We start from the raw sequence: 293 nt of genomic DNA on the forward strand, positions 1-293 counted from the left end.
TTGCCTACGAGTGGGGCCTCCCCGCCCTTCACGGAAGAGCCTTAGTTTCCTGCTGGAAGCTCCCGACTGACAGTGTTTAAAAAAGACCCTCTTCCCAAATGGTTGATGGCACTGATGTTTTCTCCAAGGGCCCCCACAAACCTAAGCCCTGCTCTTGGCTGAAGACTTACGCAGAGATGGTCTTCTCCCGGGGCTCCGGTGGCAGGCCCACTGTCAGCTGCTTCTGGTGCGACAGCAGGTCCGTGCAGGCCTTCTCATTTAGAGAAAAGGGGGAGGCCCACAGCAACGGCGGG

The 293-nt window shown here is 58.0% G+C and overlaps 1 protein-coding gene across 1 annotated transcript in view; it reads right to left on the reverse strand.

The window, feature by feature from the left end:
- Positions 1–293, reverse strand: part of PHKA2 (phosphorylase kinase regulatory subunit alpha 2) — a 72443-nt gene that overhangs the window by 11677 nt on the left and 60473 nt on the right. Inside the window, 1 exon segment of the mRNA XM_077769203.1 lies at positions 171–250. Within this exon segment, the coding sequence (XP_077625329.1) occupies positions 171–250 (80 nt within the window).

This window comes from Crocuta crocuta, unplaced genomic scaffold, assembly GCF_008692635.1.
Source record: "Crocuta crocuta isolate KB4526 unplaced genomic scaffold, BGI_CrCroc_1.0 scaffold312, whole genome shotgun sequence".
Classification (NCBI taxonomy): Eukaryota; Metazoa; Chordata; class Mammalia; order Carnivora; family Hyaenidae; genus Crocuta; species Crocuta crocuta.